The sequence below is a fragment of the Pleurodeles waltl genome, chromosome 2_1 (genome assembly GCF_031143425.1).
Source record: "Pleurodeles waltl isolate 20211129_DDA chromosome 2_1, aPleWal1.hap1.20221129, whole genome shotgun sequence".
Classification (NCBI taxonomy): domain Eukaryota; kingdom Metazoa; phylum Chordata; class Amphibia; order Caudata; family Salamandridae; genus Pleurodeles; species Pleurodeles waltl.
In genome coordinates, this window is record NC_090438.1 from 463,982,074 (window position 1) to 463,998,655 (window position 16,582).

Sequence of the window (16,582 nt, forward strand, 5' to 3'; positions counted from 1 at the left end):
ATGCTGGGTGGAAATTTGTGGCTCCTCTCAGATTCCAGAACTTTCTGTCACCGAAATATGAGGAAAAAGTGTTTTTTGGCCACGTTGTGAGATTTGCAAGGATTCTGGGTAACAGAACCTGGTGAGAGCCCCACATGTCACCCCATCTTGGCTTCCTCTATGTGCCTAGTTTTAAAAAATGTGCAGGTTTGGTAGGTTTCCCTAGGTGCCGGCTGAACTAGAGGCCAAAATCCACCACTAGGCACTTTGCAAAAAACAAGTCAGATTTCAATGTAAAAATGTGATGTGTCCATGTTGCGTTTCCTGTCGTGGGCATTAGGCCTACCTACACAAGTGAGGTATCATTTTTATTCGGACTCTTGGAGGAACACAGAATAGAAGAACAAGTGTTATTGCCCCTTATTTTTCTCTCCATTTTTTCCTTCCAGCGTAAGACAGTGTGTAAACAAGATGTCTATTTGAGAAATGCCTGTAATATGCTAGTATGGGCACCCCGGAATTCAGAGATGTGCAAATAACCACTGCTTCTCATCACCTTATCTTGTGCCCATTTTGGAAATACAAAGGTTTTCTTGATACCTATTTCTCACTCTTTATATTTGAGCAAATTAATTGCTGTATACTCGGCATAGAATGAATACCCATTGCAAGGTGCAGCTCATTTATTGGCTCTGGGTACCTAGGGTTCTTGATGAACCTACAAGCCCTAAATAGCCCTGCAACCAGAAGAGTCCAGCAGACATAACAGTATATCGCTTTAAAAAATCTGACAACGCAGGAAAAAGTTACAGAGTAAAACGTGGAGAAAAATTGCTTTTTTCACCTCAATTTCAATATTTTTTATTTCAGCTGTTATTTTCTGTGGGAAACCCTTGTAGGATCTACACAAATTGCTTGCTGAATTCAGAATTGTTTCTACTTTTCAGAAATGGTAAGCTTTCTGGGATCCAGCATTGGTCTCACACCCATTTCTGTCACTAACTGGAAGGAGGCCAAAAGCACAAAAACTAGTGAAAATGGGGTATGTCTCTGTAAAATCCCAAAATTATGTTGGAAAATGAGGTTTTCTGATTCAAGTCTGCCTGTTCCTGAATGCTTCGATGATGGTGATTTTAGCACTGTAAACCCTTTGTTGATGCCATTTTCAGGGGAAAAAAACAAGCATTCTTCTGCAGCCCTTTTTCCCATTTTGAAAAAAAACCCTCAATTTTCACTGTATTTTGGCTAATTTCTTGGTCTCCTTCAGGGGGACCCACAAATTCTGGGTACCTTAAGAATCCCTATGATGTTGGAAAAAAAGGTCACAAATTTGGTGTGGGTAGCTTATGTGGACAAACAGTTATGAGGGCCTAAGCAGGAACTTCCCCAAACAGCAAAAAAAAGGCTTGCCACCTGAGAGGGAAAAGGCCTGGCAGTGAAGGGGTTAATAATCTTCTCCAAGATCTTACTCGGCCCAGCAAGTAAAGACGTGGGTTTGTAATTCTCCACTGCTTCAGGATCTAATGAAGTTTTCTTAACTAAGGGGTGGATGACAGCATGCTTCCATTCAGGTGGGACCTGCTGGGTCTTCAGTGACAAATTATAAAGATCTGTCAATGCAGACATTATTACATCATCACCCTTCAATAAAATGTCTATGGAGGCCGGTTCCAGAGGTGTGCCTGAAGTAATTGATTAGGCCACACTAGCTACTTCCCTGAGTCTTGGTGCCACTCTCCACTTCCACATTATCCTTCACACTCGATGTCAGAGAATCTGAGCTGCTGCTCACTTTTTCTACGAGTGTGATGCCAATAGCTCACAGAGCTCTTCTGTGTGGTCTAGACCCATCCCTATAGAGTTAACTTTTAGCAAGGATTCTCTTTTGTAGAATTTCAAGCAGAACTGATCCTAGTGGCAAAATCATTCATTTGGGTTCTTTGTATGGCATACTAATATATGTATATATATATATATATATATATATATATATATATATATAGTTTTTTTTTACAGAGGCTCTATAGATTCGTTTCTTGGCCATATCATAATTATTTCTCCATTTCCTTTCTTTGATCTTGCAATTCTTTTTTTAGTTGTTTCAGTTCCTGAGAAAACCAATTCAGCTTGTGGATTGAACTGACCTCCACTTAGGACCCAGGACCTGTGGGTCTCCTAAAGGGCCAGCGAGGCTGGTCCCCTTACACTTCTGAGGATCACCTGGGATAAGCCCTGGACTCTTTTACACCCATCAACAAAGCACCAAAGGAGAACTGGTGCAGGACTCCAGGAGGACCAGACTTTTGAGGACTGCACTGTTTTGGAGGAGAGGAAGGATGCTGCAATTGCCCCTGGTAGATATAGCTAGCTATAAGAATTTGGATGAGCTCAGAATCATCCAAATCTACCTATCTAGGCCAGAGTTATGACATTCTAAAGCTTCCTGACATTTGATTTATTTTTCCTCCCTCAAAGAGCATAAGGCTCTGCTGCTGTACTCGTCATTTCCCCAGGAGTGGACCAGGGTCCAGGGGACAGCACAGATAAGATGGGGCTCACCAAGTTGAGGGAGAGGGCATGCCCCCTTGTCACTCTTCTACCTCACCCAAGGACTCCATACCCCAGATGCATTCTGAGGAGGGGATCCCACCATCAGTCCCCCAAGTGATACAGTGATGCAGAGAAGAACGTTTGTGCTTCCCTGGAGTTCCATCAATGGGGGGAGCGCTATTGCGCTCCCCCACAGAAGGTGCGAGGGGCCCAGGACCCCATCCCTGTGCTCCGTTATGAATGAAAAGGGGGAGGGGAGTGCTGACACACTCCCCCACATGGTCCACTCTCCCTTCTCCCCATGTCCTGTTTCTTGGGGGCGTGTGACGAGGCCACACAGGATGCATGTCTGCCCACTGGAGTGGGCAGACCTAATTGCAGGCTGCTGGCTCCTGTAACAGCACACAATCATTCTGCAGATTAGGGGAGCCTGTGAGGGCAGCTGTGGGGGGTTCCCGAGCTGCCCTCCACTGAGGACAGCCCCTGAGTTGCGTGGGTGGGACCAGGCACCCCAAAACACACAAAAAAGAAAATTCAGTGAGAGGCTGCTTGGAAAGAGAACAAAAACAAAACGGAAAATATCACTGTGGCTCTCCACGGCACAGCAGGTGAGCTGCTCTTCAAATATTCACTGCTTTTTGGAAACTCGCCCCATAATGCTTTGCCGGACATTTTATTTCACGTACATTTGTGCTCATATCTCTGCTTGTAGTGGTCCAGGAGGATAGGAGCAGAATCCAATTTACTCAGCAACACATTTTCCCAAAGGGCGATGGGGGGAGGGAGGAGATTACCACCTACCCTGGATTTCAGTGTTATTTCAAGCTCTCCCATGGCTCAAGCTTTTGCTCGGAACCTGAAAGTGTTTTGTCCTCTAGAGGCCTTGTATATTGTAACACCCCAGAAGGCCTGGAGGGCATAAAACTGTATAAATGCACTGTTCATGTGGTTAAACCCTTTAGGGGATACATGTATGATTGCAATTAGGCCTGAGCAGATTTCAGGGATTTCCACTCGCCGAATTCTGCATAGTTGATTTCAAACTCTGTGGAATTCTGCACTGCACACGGGGCAGGCTGGTGCACAAGAGGCCTGAAATGGCTGCTTTCTTTCACTGCCCATGGCCCTGTCCTGAATTCAGGCCAGGCCCGTAGGCATCATATGCTGGCCAGGCCTCTTGTGCACTGGCCTGCCCTGTGTACAAGAGGCTTGCCTACTGCCCTGGCCTGAAGTTGGGCCAGGGCCATAGGCAGCGAAAGCTGCAGTTTCAGGCTTCCTGAGCACAAGTGCTCACAGAAGAAAAAAATTAAAGAATGAGAACTCACCTAGGTGCTCATTGCCAGTGGCCAGGCGCTCTACCTCCGTCTGCCCTCTACCCCCTGCTCTCGGGCCCAGCCCCGCTGCTGGCAGAGGGTGGCGTGGAGGATCTCGAACTGGTGTCAGCAGTAGCTCCATGGTGTTACGCCGTCAGGCCGAGAGTGCGCATTGCAGCCCAGTTATGGGCTGCTCAGGGAAAGCGCAGACTGTCTCCGCTTGCCCTGTGTGGCCCATAAATAGGCTGCAGTGTGCACACGGCGAGCTTTGCTAACTAGCTGACCTAACTGAGTTTTTGGCACTCCGCGCTCCACTTCGAGCGCAAAGTGGCAAAAACTCAGTTAGCTCTGCCAGCAGAACGAAGATTGCCACACACCCTTTTTTGCAACACATTACTTTTATTACTATCATGCCCTGAAGAGGCTATTTATATCATTACATTTTAATGCCAAATACACAAACACAAGGTTTTTCGATGATTCATGTTCTATTAGGTTATCATAATGATTGTGTATATTTTATTGGTTCAGCATAATCACAAAATGTGTTGTATTATAAAATAACTGTTGAAACTCAGTTGATGTTTGTGTGACTTCTCAAGGGGTCACCCATGATCACAAAATATCATGTATGGTATGTTCCATTTGCCAATGTATGTTTTTGTAAATTATTGTAATTGTAATTGTAATAGTATTTATATAGCGCTTACTACCCCTGACGAGGCATCAAAGAGCTTTTCGGTGAGTAGCGCGTTACTCTGGAACCCAACAAGAATTAGAATTAGTGATGGATTAGTATCAGGAAATATGAGTACAGTTTTATTATTATTATTATTATTATGAGTTAATTTGAGCCGCAGATATGAGAGTTTGTTAGTTAGATTGACTGGAGTAATGAATGGGTTGGAGGAGGAAAGAAATCCAGAAGTGTTAATTGGGAGTATATCCCTCATTTACTCATCCCAAAGGCTTAGGATGAGTAAAAGGGGATGTAGGAGGGAAGAGTGTATGGAAGGGTTAGGGAGATCGTAGGAGCAGGGTTAGATAAATGAGGGCGAATTTAGTAGGGTTGTTTGGAAGGTCATGGTAGTAGAGTGAGGTTTGGTGAGTTAGATGTGGAAGCGGAGGGAAGAGCTTAAGCAGAGTTATTTAGGAGATGGAAGTAGTAGAATGGATTTGGGATGAGTCAGAGTGGGAAAGGAGGATAGATTGATAGAGACATGACATATGATGATGGCTAGATAAGTGTGATAAGATGAGAGCAGGGATTCATAGATATCTAATATAACAACCCACCCAGGAGCCCTGCAATGACCCACAAACATGCCAAGCACAGAACATACACATATATATATATATATATATATATATATATATATATATATATATACACACACACACATACACACATGAATACACACACATATGCACACATATAAGTACATACAATATTAGAATCATGGGTAAATATATTTAGTCAAAAAGGTTTTAAGAGTGTGTGTGTATTTTATTGTTATGACATAGTAGCTATACATATTTTTTATGGAACTATACATAACTAGAAATATACACATAATCAGAAAAAATATTTATCAACATAGTCATCTGCAGTCCATAGTTGTTTGAATATGGTGGGTATGAAGGAAAGAGCCAACTCTTGAGTAGTTTTCTGAAGACAAGAAAGTTATCTGTGGCTCTTATAGTTGGGGGTAATGAATTCCATAGTTTGGCTGCTTGAATGGAGAAGGATGTACCACCTATAGTCTTTTTCTTGTGTGGTGGTGTTGTAAGGCGGGGTGCCAATCTTGAGCGGAGGTTTCTTTGTTGGATGTATTTGGTTATTTTGTTTCTGATAAAAAGTAGTCCTCTTCCATGTATAGCTTTGTGGGTGATACAAAGCAGCTTGAAAGTGCATCTTCTGGCAACAGGTAACCAGTGTAGTGCTCTCAAGGCAGAGAAGATGTGGGCTTGCGGCTTTACGTGTCATAGTAGCCTGGCTGCGGAGTTATGAATACGTTGTAGTTTTTTCATAATAGATAGAAATGATCCATGGTAGAGGCCATTGGCATAATCCAGTTTGGATAGTACGAGCGAGATAGTAGCTTGCACCTTGTGTGGAAATCCGAGGTGGGGTAAGATGCGTTGTAGAGTCTTTAAGGTGATGATGCTTGTTCGTGCTAATTTATCCACTTGGGCATTCATAGTTAACTTATCACGTAGTCTCCTTTTTCTAAAGAAAAGTACTGAATGGACAAACATATATTGAGTGCTGTTAATATGTGCCAGTGACTGGTGATTACTAGCCCACACCACCTCCCTTGAGTAGGCCTTGGACTGCTCCATGTCATCTACCCTATGAGAGTCAAGCACTACAATGGGGTGTTTGATTCCCACTGAAGACAATTATGGATCTATTGCCTGTGATGGCCACACAACTAATAGCTCAATTTCCAACAATATCTTCCTCAACCTATAACACAGTACGTTTATTCCTGAATACACCACAGTAATGCAATGGTTTGCCATATATTAAAACCTTTACCTTAGCTCAAAACATTAGTATTTCTCACCCCCTTCATTACCCGCACCCCCCTTTTTCATTTCAGGTCTCTTTTTCTTGTGTTTTTGATTATTCCCTCAAACTAGTTTTGGAAATGTGTTATCCTCTTTTAGAAATTCATTTTGAAGATATATGCCATATACTCAACTCTTTCCATGAGGATATTGTTCACCCACTCTCAGTTCCAGCCACATATACAGGTTCTGCCTTTCAACCGCTTCTGGAAAAGGCACCAGCACCAGCATGCCTGATCAAATACAACTGTATGCTAATCATAGCAAGATACCAGAAGACCCTCAAGGAACTGCAGTGACAGCCACTTCAGGTCTGAATCAGCTTCAACCTTTTTTGGCATTGCATACAAAAAAGCAGGATAAAATCTTTTGACTTACTAGAAAAGCTACCAGTTCAGACGGTCAACATAACAGAAGGAATCAAGGCTGGAAAAAATGTAGAATCAAGAAGTGCAAAGTAGAGGAATTCAGAAACAAGTTATTCTCCATTATTGCACTATGAATCTGGAACACCATTTCTATTCACATTTTTAACAATTTAACATTCACTCCTGCAAATAAAAAAAGGAATAACATACTCACCAATCGAGGAAACACCTAACCAACACTCGGTAAAGACCCTTCTGAGTCCTCTGTCTAGCGCCCAACATCAGAACTCCAACTCGCTCCCTCACTATTGTACACAGTATTGAGTTATTCTCAGTCCTTGGGTGCTCCTATGTCTACTGTTATGAACAATACTGCCATGCTCTATAGCTAGGCGTGGGATTTAGATATACTAATGTGTGCACACCTAAGCTCTAACTGTATTGAGATTTAATGATTGGGACAAAGGCGTGTAATGGAGAAGTAAGACACTGATTACAATGGGTCATCTTTACTACTCATGGTCTTTCATGTCCCTGTGTCTAAGGTCTTCCCTCGCTTCCTTCTGCATGATTGGCTTTGACCACTGCGGTGAGGTATTATCATGGCATGTAGACAGTAAAAGTTGGCGGTGCCGAACTTTTCTAGAGCGCTCAATATTTGCTCATGGTTAAACATGGCTAAAATTGGTCTGAGTTACTTTGAGGGAACTTTTATTAGTTTGATCAGCCATTTTTAGTGTGGGATTGAATCTCTACATGATTCAGGTTAAACGTTGGTTTAAAGTTTCTAACCATGACTTCATTGACTTCAATCATAATTCTAGTTAGCAAACAAAGACTCGCTAAACCCTCATTTTGAACACATGCATACATCTTAATTTGACTTCTTATTTTATAATTTGCCATACGATGTCCTGTACCACTTCCCAGGGAATGCTCTAATAAACCTATGGACTTGCTTTTAACTACAAAATGGGCACTTTGACAAAGGGTAATGGAAATGGCTGAAGATATGGTCACTTTACACACCTTCAACTTCGATGTTCGTGGCCTAGTTTTTATTGTTGTAGGCTTGTGGCATAAGTCTTTTGTCATATACATTTAAAGGGAAAAAACAACCGCTTCCTTCCAGCCTCGCCTTCATCACAAAGATTTAGTGAAGATAAGAAATGTTTTTGAATGGTTGTGCCAAGAAATGCTTCAAAAAGTACTTTCACGTTTATAACACATGCATAAAGAATATCCTTGGCTAATGTTTAAAATCATAACTGCGCTGACCTTTGAATTTGATTAAACTCTTGCCTGGGTGAAGCTATGCGGGAAGTCTGCCAGTAAACGCAGCTCAGAACTAATGTTTAGGGATGTCCTAATGAATAAAAAGGGTTTAGACACAGTAGAATGTTTCCTCATAAAGAGCGAACGTGATTGAAACAAGCATTGCATGTCAATGAGTATGTTAAGCAGTGGTTCCCCCCTCTCCTTGTTAGGTTCCATTCACCCCTTTTCCCTCCCTCTCCCCATACTCAGCCAGTACCTGATGCTGTACAGCACATTGCCATTCTTGAAGATCCGGAGCAGCTTGTTGTCCGTGGTGACTTCATGAAAGTTTGCTCCCTTCTCGTTGGCAAAGAACAAGTCCGGTTTCCAGATTGAGTCCAGCATGGAAGGGTCGAGGTCGAGAGAGTCATCGGGGTACTCCCTGTATGCGAGCCGGGGGTCATTCCACTGCTGCCGCAGGAAGACATTTACCCTGTAATCCTGGGATGATAAAGAAACATGAGCATCACACACATGTCAAAGCCAGGACAGCTCTTGTGTTTTTGGAACCGTGCAATATCATCCCTCTAGCAATGTCACTGGCAGTGAGTGAGCATGAGTGTCACAGAGATTATTTTCAGTAAGTGAGCCACTGCTGAGTCACAATATTGAAAACACACAAGGCTGTCCCTGAATATTAGATGTAAACACATTGAGAATTTGGACATGAGTGTCCGTGCACTCTCTGTGATCTGGCCAAAGAGGGCAGGAAAGGTTTTAAATAGGATCATACATTCAAAGCTGTTCTGAACAGTAGCACCCAAAACACTTTGGCCCAGGGCCCCCACAATCCTTAAGATGTTCCTGATAGAGAGAGAGAGACTGACTGAACAGATTAGTCTGCCTTTACAGAAATGAACATTAAAGGTTAATGCACTACCCCTGACCAGTCCATAAAAACAGGTACAATGAGGTAATGTGCATGGGTGTAAGCATTTATGTGTGTGTCTGTGCGCACTCATACATGACTATGCATGCATGTCAGTGGGTGTGCATTCCAAAGCCATAGAAATTCACATGTTATAGTTAGAGTTATCTCAAGTACATATAGCTCTTGCAATAAGGGAACTATAACTTGTGACCCCACCGTGCAGTTTTTTTGTCAAAACTTTTACTGCAAATATTACATTGAATTTATCAATGATGTTATCAAAGATGTCATGAGTGTCATAATGTCTGGGGTAATTAGGAGTGCAAGGTCGAGGGTGCAAGTTATAGTTACCTTAAGGCACGAATTATAGATCCTTGAGATAAATCTGACTTGAAGATGTGAATTTCTATGGTTTTGTATGTTTAAAATGTGAGCCTCACTATAATGTCCCTGTAACCTTTGTTTTTTTATATGAATTTCTATGTTTTAAAAAAAAAATATTTCATAACTATAAAGTCTCTGCAACCGTTGTTTTTTTCAGTGAATTTCCAGGTTTTTTTTAATGCAAATAAATTTTTTTAATTTCTATATGCTAACCCCCTACCGCTGGGCATGGACTTTGGCTATGTGCAGTGACGGTTCACCACAGGACCTGTGGCAAACCACTTATAACCACCCAACCTGCGGAAAGTCACTGCTGCCAAACCCCCTACTTAACCACCCAACCCTGAGAGAGAGAGTGAGAGAATGAGAGAGAGAGAACAATTTAGGCTTTGGTTAATGATATTCTTTGAATGAAATATTTCTGAACAAATTGAAAAGAAAAATGTTTTTGTCAATTAAAAACAGCGAGTTCACCTTTTAGTATGTAATTTCAATATTTATAATTGAAAAGCAACTCAAGCAGGAAATCACCACGGAGTCACATAGACTAGAACTCTTAAGCAAGGTGTGCATGTGTGAGACCTAAACCAGTAGGCCAGAGGTGACTCCTTATTGACCAATGTCCAGACTTACCTATGACTTTTAACCCACATATTTTGAGGGAAAAAAGACTTCAATTTTCCATCACTAGGAACGTTTAACAGTGGGCATACTAGAAAAGAAACAGACACACTGCCAAGCGATACTAGGATTTGAGCCTTCAGCCTACTCAGTACAGCACAAGACTTTGACCATTAGGCCAGAAGTGACTCTGTTCTGCACTGCACCCAAATATAACAATAACATATTTTTCCAAACATCTTGCTAGTCTGACTCTTTGAACTCATTGTATGGAGAGACTATTGCAATAAGAATCTCTCTCTCTTCCTTCCCTTTATGGGATGGAAGAGAGATTGACATGACCTCTAAGGCAGCCTGAAAGCCCCCCCCCCAGTCCTAGCTGGCTTCCTGTGTTCTGCAGGAGCCGGCACTCCTCCCACAAGCAGGGAGCAGCTTTAAAAAGCAGTTCCCTGCTTGTGGGAGCAATGAAAATGTAACTTTCTGTTTGACAGCTCTCACTAGCAGAAAGTGTAGTGTTTCGCTTTGGCTTGGTGGGAGCTGTCAAAGCTCCTGCCAAGTCAGAGTAAACAGCTATGTCCTGGGGGTGGGCACCCTGTGACATAGCAAGAGCTGGCTCTGGGGGGTGACAGTTCCCAGAGCTATCATTGACTCCTCCCCCAGGGAGGTGGTCAGTCCCTCGGGCTGTGGAAGGCCCTGCGGTGTCCCTGCATTGTATATGATTGATGCTATGGGTAGGTGGCAGGTCCCAGCGCGGTGGGGGTTGCATAGCCCCCTGCATTGTATTTGATTGAAACCTGGGGAGGTGGCGGTTTCCACGGCTGCGGGGGAATTTGAGCCCCCCTCATTTTTTGTACTGATCACCCCAGGGAGGTCAAGGCCCAAGGGGCTAATAGAAGCCCTGGGGGCGCCCCGCATGCCTTACTCCTTTGTTAAAGTCCCCAAATAGTCCGCAGGGTGGACCTGGCCTACCCAGGGCCTTATTGAAAGAAAAGGGCAGGAAAACACCCTTTTTAAAAGAAAAAGTTGGGAAAATCTGCAGATCTGGATCTGTGAATTTTTCTAATGTTGCAAAAAAATGCTTTTTAAGCCTTGCGGGGTCCCTGTAGGACCCCAGTACCAAAGCTCAGGGATCATATTGTCCCTACCCAGGCCACTTTACTTATTTAAAAAAATAATAATCTGGGACTCAGATGAAGCAGAGTCCCAAGATGGCTGCCAATACTTCCTGCTTGAAGTGTTGGTGGCCAATCAGATATCAGCACAGGGACAGTTGGATCCATGGAGGATTCCAGTCCCTATATATCTATATTTTTTAAACTGTAATTGCTCCAAAACTGCTCAACAAATTTACACCAAATCTCAAAAAGAGTGTTTTCTGGACAGAGAGCTAGCTTTCTGCCAAATTTGGTGTAGTTCAGTTCAGAGGTTTGGGCTGTATTTGTGTTAGGAAATTTGAAAAATACCATTTACATAAAATGGGGGAAAAGTATTTTGGGACGCACCCCTTTTTCTCGGCCCTGCTTGACGGATCACTCCAAAACTTTCAAGAGATTTCATGAATAACCACACTTTTAGTTTAAGTTAGAAAGTTTATTTCCCTATCTTAACAATGCTAACATCACATATATTAGTCTCAATACCAAATGATAAACTTATATGAATAACACTGGCTGACCAAATCTTCTAAAGAATCTAAATTTAACTAAAGCATTTACAATTAAGCATTCAAGAGTTACAGTACAAATCAATAGTAACAATAACTGCGCAATAGAAATGACATACATCTGGTTTCAGCAGGTGAACAAGATACATTTTCAATTAATAACATTTGTCAGCATTAGGATATCTCACTAACACTCTGATTAGAATAGAATGTTTGGTCTTCATGCAAAAGCAATTCAGTCAAAGTTAATTTGAAAAACATCTAACTATGGCTCTATCAAAATAGCGGTTGGTACCTATAAATCTAAGGAACAAAGGGGGTCATTCTGACCCTGGCGGCCGGTGACCGCCAGTGTCACCGACCACGGGAGCACCGCCAACAGGCTGGCGGTGCTCCCGAGGGCATTCTGACCGCGGCGGTTCAGCCGCGGCCAGAAAGGGTAAACCGGCGGTCTCCCGCCGGTTTACCACTGCCCTTGTGAATCCTCCATGGCTGCGGAGCACGCTCCGCAGCCATGGGGATTCTGACACCCCCTACCGCCATCCTGTTCCTGGCGGGTCTCCCGCCAGGAACAGGATGGCGGTAGGGGGTGCCGTGGGGCCCCTGGGCATGGCATGGGCGCTGCAGGGGCCCCCGTAAGAGGGCCCCGCAAAGTATTTCAATGTCTGCTAAGCAGACACTGAAATACGCGACGGGTGCAACTGCACCCGTCGCACCCCTGCAACTACGCCGGCTCAATTCTGAGCCGGCGTCCTCGTTGCAGGGGCATTTCCTCTGGGCCGGCGGGCGCTCTTTTGGAGAGCGCCCGCCGGCCCAGAGGAAATGTCTGAATGGCCGCCGCGGTCTTTTGACCGCGGTGCGGTCATTCTGCGGCGGTACCTTGGCGGACGGCCTCCGCCGTCCGCCAAGGTCAAAATGACCCCCAAAGTCTACAACAACAATAGCATTATGTTATACCTCTCCTCAGTGGGATCAGCAAGCTGCGATTCTCTTTGATAACAGGCACTGAAAGGAATAGTTCAGACACGATGGGCTCTAAGCTTCTGAACCACTTAAATTTAGCAAGCTAAAGGATCAGCATTAGCACAAATTTACTCTATGAGGGTGATTATATGGAAAGATCAACAGAAACTGTTCAGCTCCCCAAACAGAATAAAACAAGGCACAAAGAAAGAGAATGGGATAATGTCACAGAACTCTCTCTGCAGTCAGGCTAAGTTAGACTTTCCTAACGAATCTTTCCACATCATCATTGGTCAGGAAATCGTACGTTTACAGTTGATCCAATGGAAACTAAAACCCAAATCTAAGATATAACTAAAACGTCTTTCATATGTTGGTGATTGGCTCCTCTTTTCCTGTCCCCATTGTCAGGCTCGTCAAGTATCTCCTTTGTTGCGATCCATACTCTAGTCAGTCCATTGTTGATTCCTGGGAACAATTCAGTCTCACACATCAAGTTAACATAGAATCCGTTCTAGTACAACATGGTTCTACAAGCAGTTCTCATGAGAAAGTTGAAGACATCTGCAAATTGTTTGGTCAGCACAGCATGGACAATGAAGCATTAATTTTTTTAGTCTGGTAATATTTTTACCATCATTTATTAAACACTGCAGCTTAACATAAGTCTTTGCAACTAGGCCCAAACTTTGCCAACTTATGGCCTAAAGTTAATAAATCAGTTACATAATATAAATCCATTAATGTGACACAATAATACATTTATTTTTCTACATGTGCACAATAACTAATAATAATATGCTTTCACTAAATCAGTTACGTAGTTATGGCGGCCACTCAAGTGGGCACATTTTCCAAGTCACACATTATTTTTCTACATTAGCTTACTTCCATGCAAATTCTGAATTATTAATAAATGAAAATCATTAGTAATTAATTCAGCTTTCACAATCCTTCTCCTGATTAATATGTCATCACACTTTACATCATTCCATACAAAATGTTTGTTCATCTAAAATTTGGTTTGACTATAACTTTTAATTCTTCTTTCCTTCTTCGAATTTTCTCTAAAGTATTTCTCCATTTTGATTTCTTCCTTCCTCTAATCATGTTTCAATTTCTTCATTTTAATCACAGGATACAATTTATAAATCCCCCATGCTCCAATTGTACAAATCACAATCATTATTATTATCTGTATTATGTTCAAAATTAAACTTTCCCTAGGTTGCCCTGCCAATTTCCCACAGAAGCAAAACCTTTGCCAACCTTTTTCCAAACTCCAGGCTCTTTCAATTCAGTTAAATCAGAGCTGATATTAGTAAAATTGTTAATAAGGCTTTTAACTTTCTTAGTGTTGTCCGGAATGAAAGTGCAACAATGTTATATTTTCACCAATTTTTAAACTCCGCCCTCTTTTGCTAAAGGATGTCTAATGCAAGGTGGTTCTAAAGAGTCATAGATCTTACCACAGCCATTTATGTATCTATTAGGATCACTGCTCCTGAAAAACTAGTCAACTTGTTATCAACAATATTAGACAACTTCTGGATTTTCACTGAATTCAAAATAACTCCCACTGAGGGAATCATGGCTCCAAATATATCTCCAACTATACCAGAATAATATTCTCTCTTTGGTTTAGCATGATACAACCCTTGAAGACTATCCCCAAGCAACATGTGCCATACCATCCTCTTGGAAGATGGTAATACGCATTTGGTCCACAGATGTTAGAAACCCCTGGAATTACCGTGTCTTTTCCATTTAACATACAAGTCTATTTACTCTGGAAAAGGAACACATGTCTACATTCACTCGTTCCCACAAACAATGTGTCAGTTCTAGATGTAGGCTTATATACACAAAGCTTTCCTACGTGTTGTGCATCTAAAGCTAATTTCCCTTTTGGTTTGATTTCACTAAATGCACAGTCGATACGAAATGTCCTTTTCTCTTTGGCCTTTTCTAACTTCTCCTTCAGTGCCTTTCTCCTCAGTCTGATCTAAGAAGCTCTTTTCTCCTGGTGTTAGCAAGCATGTCAAGTTGTTGCGGTGGGCGTAAGCCATCCCAAATGTTAACCTCGTCTCAAAGAAACCTCTCACTAGTTCTATATTATTTTCTTTAGCTACTCTGCTCCAATACTTAATTATAGGAACAAATGAAAATATTACATCATGGTTCAAATAAATAAAATATTGAATATATTCCTGGTTATAGAATCTTCTTAGCAAAAGAAATCAACTTATCCCCTAATTCAGTAGTAAACTATGATAAGTAACCCCTTCCTCTACTGATGAAGGAACTTGGTTGCATACCTAACATTCTCTCACATTCATCATCTTAACATACTCATTTAATAAGCGATAGAAGAAATTAGAAGAAAGATTTCCTTGTGAATGGTCTAAATGTAAGTATTTCTCATCCCTATTAAACATGTCTAATTCTGTAGTAGCTGTCTTTAAAGAAGTAGCATCATTGACCATAGTCTTTTCAATAAGACTCACACTCACAACCAATATCTATGTATCTACAATACCTACTCTCTCTAATTTGATTGTTAGGGGTTACCCATGGTCTGTGAGGAATTAGAAAGAAGAAAGAACCTAAAAGTTATGTCTATAGCAAAACAAAATTTCCTTTTGCAAAATATTAACTGCTTTCAGTCTCTTTTTCCAGGACTTTGTCAAAAATAGGTAACTTGTCAAAATCAGCACTTGTCACAGTCGGTTTAGCAGCTTGTCAAATTAGTTTCTCTCAAATACCTCTTCTGGATTAATTTCAATTGTCTCTCTTCACTTCTTCGTTTCACCTCTTACACAAATTACAGTTCAGTGATCTTCTTCAAATGCCAAAATATTGACCTGGAATTTTGTGATCAAAACAAAAAGACAAGAATTTACCCTGCCAAATACTAGTTGTTGCATATGCCCATTCAGGACCTGCATACCTTCTACTTGCAATTCACTTTCTTTTCCATCTTCGATCTCCATTAAACTCTGCATCACTCAAATCTTCTCTTCTTGATGTGTCTATTTCTTCTTCAATTGTTGTCACTGTAATTGCTTCATTTATCTTGATTTGTGAGTTCAGCCACTTATATCCTTTCAGTGGACCCTTGGTCAATGCTCTTTTCAGCATTGAACTTTCAGCTTCTTTTAGTTCTGCAGGATTTTGACTTGAGGTACCTGTGGCTTCTGTTGGAGAAGTCAAATTTTTTTGACTTTGACCCACCTCAAATCCTTCAACTTCTTCGGGGTCAGTTACTTACTGTTTCTCCTTCAAGACCATCTGCTTCTGGGAGAGCCATCCTCTGACTAGACTCTCCTGTTGTCTCAAATGAGGTTGGTTCGCTGTTATCCTCCTGTTTGTCTTCAACTTCGTCTCTCACAGGAGTGCCTGAACCACCTTCAGTCCGCTCAGATTCAGCCTCTGATTCTCCCATTCCTGCACCTTTTCTAGAAAGCGTCCAGAAGTTATTGATACTCTCAAGAACTCATCTTTGTTGTTCATAGAACAGGGTACTTTCCGAGTAAGGCTTGCATGAATCCATTTTGGGACTCCGGCACACTTCACAGCTGAGTAATAACCAGTACTACTTGATACCAGCCTTTCCACTGAGACTCCAAGGAAGTCCTCCTCATGTGTTTTCTGCTCACAACCCAATCTCCCGCTCGCAGGTTGTGGCTTTGATCTTGCGACGGTTGCAGAGTGGTGGCTTCCACCTGACGAGAGAAAGTGCGAACCACAAGAGCCAGACCCTTGCAGTAGTCCAACACCACATCATCTGTTATATTCACAAGAGCATTCGCAGGAACCGCTGGCAACTTAATTGCTCTGCCCATGAGCATTTCATGTGGCAACAGTCCAGTCTTCCTGTCGGGTGTGTTTCTCCATTCTCATCAGTACTAGCAGTAGTGCATCTGGCCATTTCAGATTCGTAGATGCACCCATCTTGGCAAGTCATGACTTCAGGGTA

General features: G+C 42.2%; 1 protein-coding gene across 1 annotated transcript in view; it reads right to left on the bottom strand.

The window, feature by feature from the left end:
- The window catches only part of LOC138265628 (glycine receptor subunit alpha-4), a 500,430-nt gene that overhangs the window by 334,760 nt on the left and 149,088 nt on the right, over positions 1-16,582 (bottom strand). Inside the window, exon 3 of the mRNA XM_069213515.1 lies at positions 8,319-8,542. Coding sequence (XP_069069616.1) covers positions 8,319-8,542 — 224 coding nt within the window. The remainder of the gene's footprint in view (positions 1-8,318; positions 8,543-16,582) is intronic.